The following is a 378-nucleotide window of genomic DNA, read 5'->3' as shown; positions in this document are numbered from 1 at the left end:
ACCCATCGACCCAGCCACCTGGCTAGCTAGCCAGCTAGCCACCCACCCACCCACCCAGCTAGCTAGCTAGCTAGCTAGCTAGCTAGCTGCGGACCTGGCGCACCCACCCACCCACCCACCCACCCCCCCAGCTAGCTAGCTAGCCACCCAGCTAGCCAGCTAGCCAGCCAGCTAGCCGCGGACCTGGACCTGGGGCTCGGGAACTATTCTCTCGAGGACTTGGAGTTTGTTTTCGGGTTTTGGGATTTGCTGCTGCAGCTCCAAAACCTCCAAAGGGCCCGGGACGGCCCGCAGCTTCTCCACGAGCTGCAGCTGCGGCTTGGGGACGTAGCGCAGCCGCTGCACCGGCACGTCCACCACCTCCAGCTTTTCCTGCGC

At 64.6% G+C, this 378-nt stretch overlaps 1 protein-coding gene across 1 annotated transcript in view; it reads right to left on the bottom strand.

The window, feature by feature from the left end:
• The window catches only part of ETH_00043075 (ALVEOLIN2, related), a gene marked incomplete at both ends in the record, with an annotated part of 2080 nt that overhangs the window by 661 nt on the left and 1041 nt on the right, over positions 1 to 378 (bottom strand). Inside the window, one exon of the mRNA XM_013374971.1 lies at positions 184 to 372. Coding sequence (XP_013230425.1) covers positions 184 to 372 — 189 coding nt within the window. The remainder of the gene's footprint in view (positions 1 to 183; positions 373 to 378) is intronic.

Source organism: Eimeria tenella, genomic scaffold, assembly GCF_000499545.2.
Source record: "Eimeria tenella Houghton genomic scaffold, Eth_scaff2418, whole genome shotgun sequence".
In the NCBI taxonomy this organism is placed as follows: domain Eukaryota; phylum Apicomplexa; class Conoidasida; order Eucoccidiorida; family Eimeriidae; genus Eimeria; species Eimeria tenella.
This window is presented reverse-complemented; position numbering and strand designations above follow the sequence as displayed.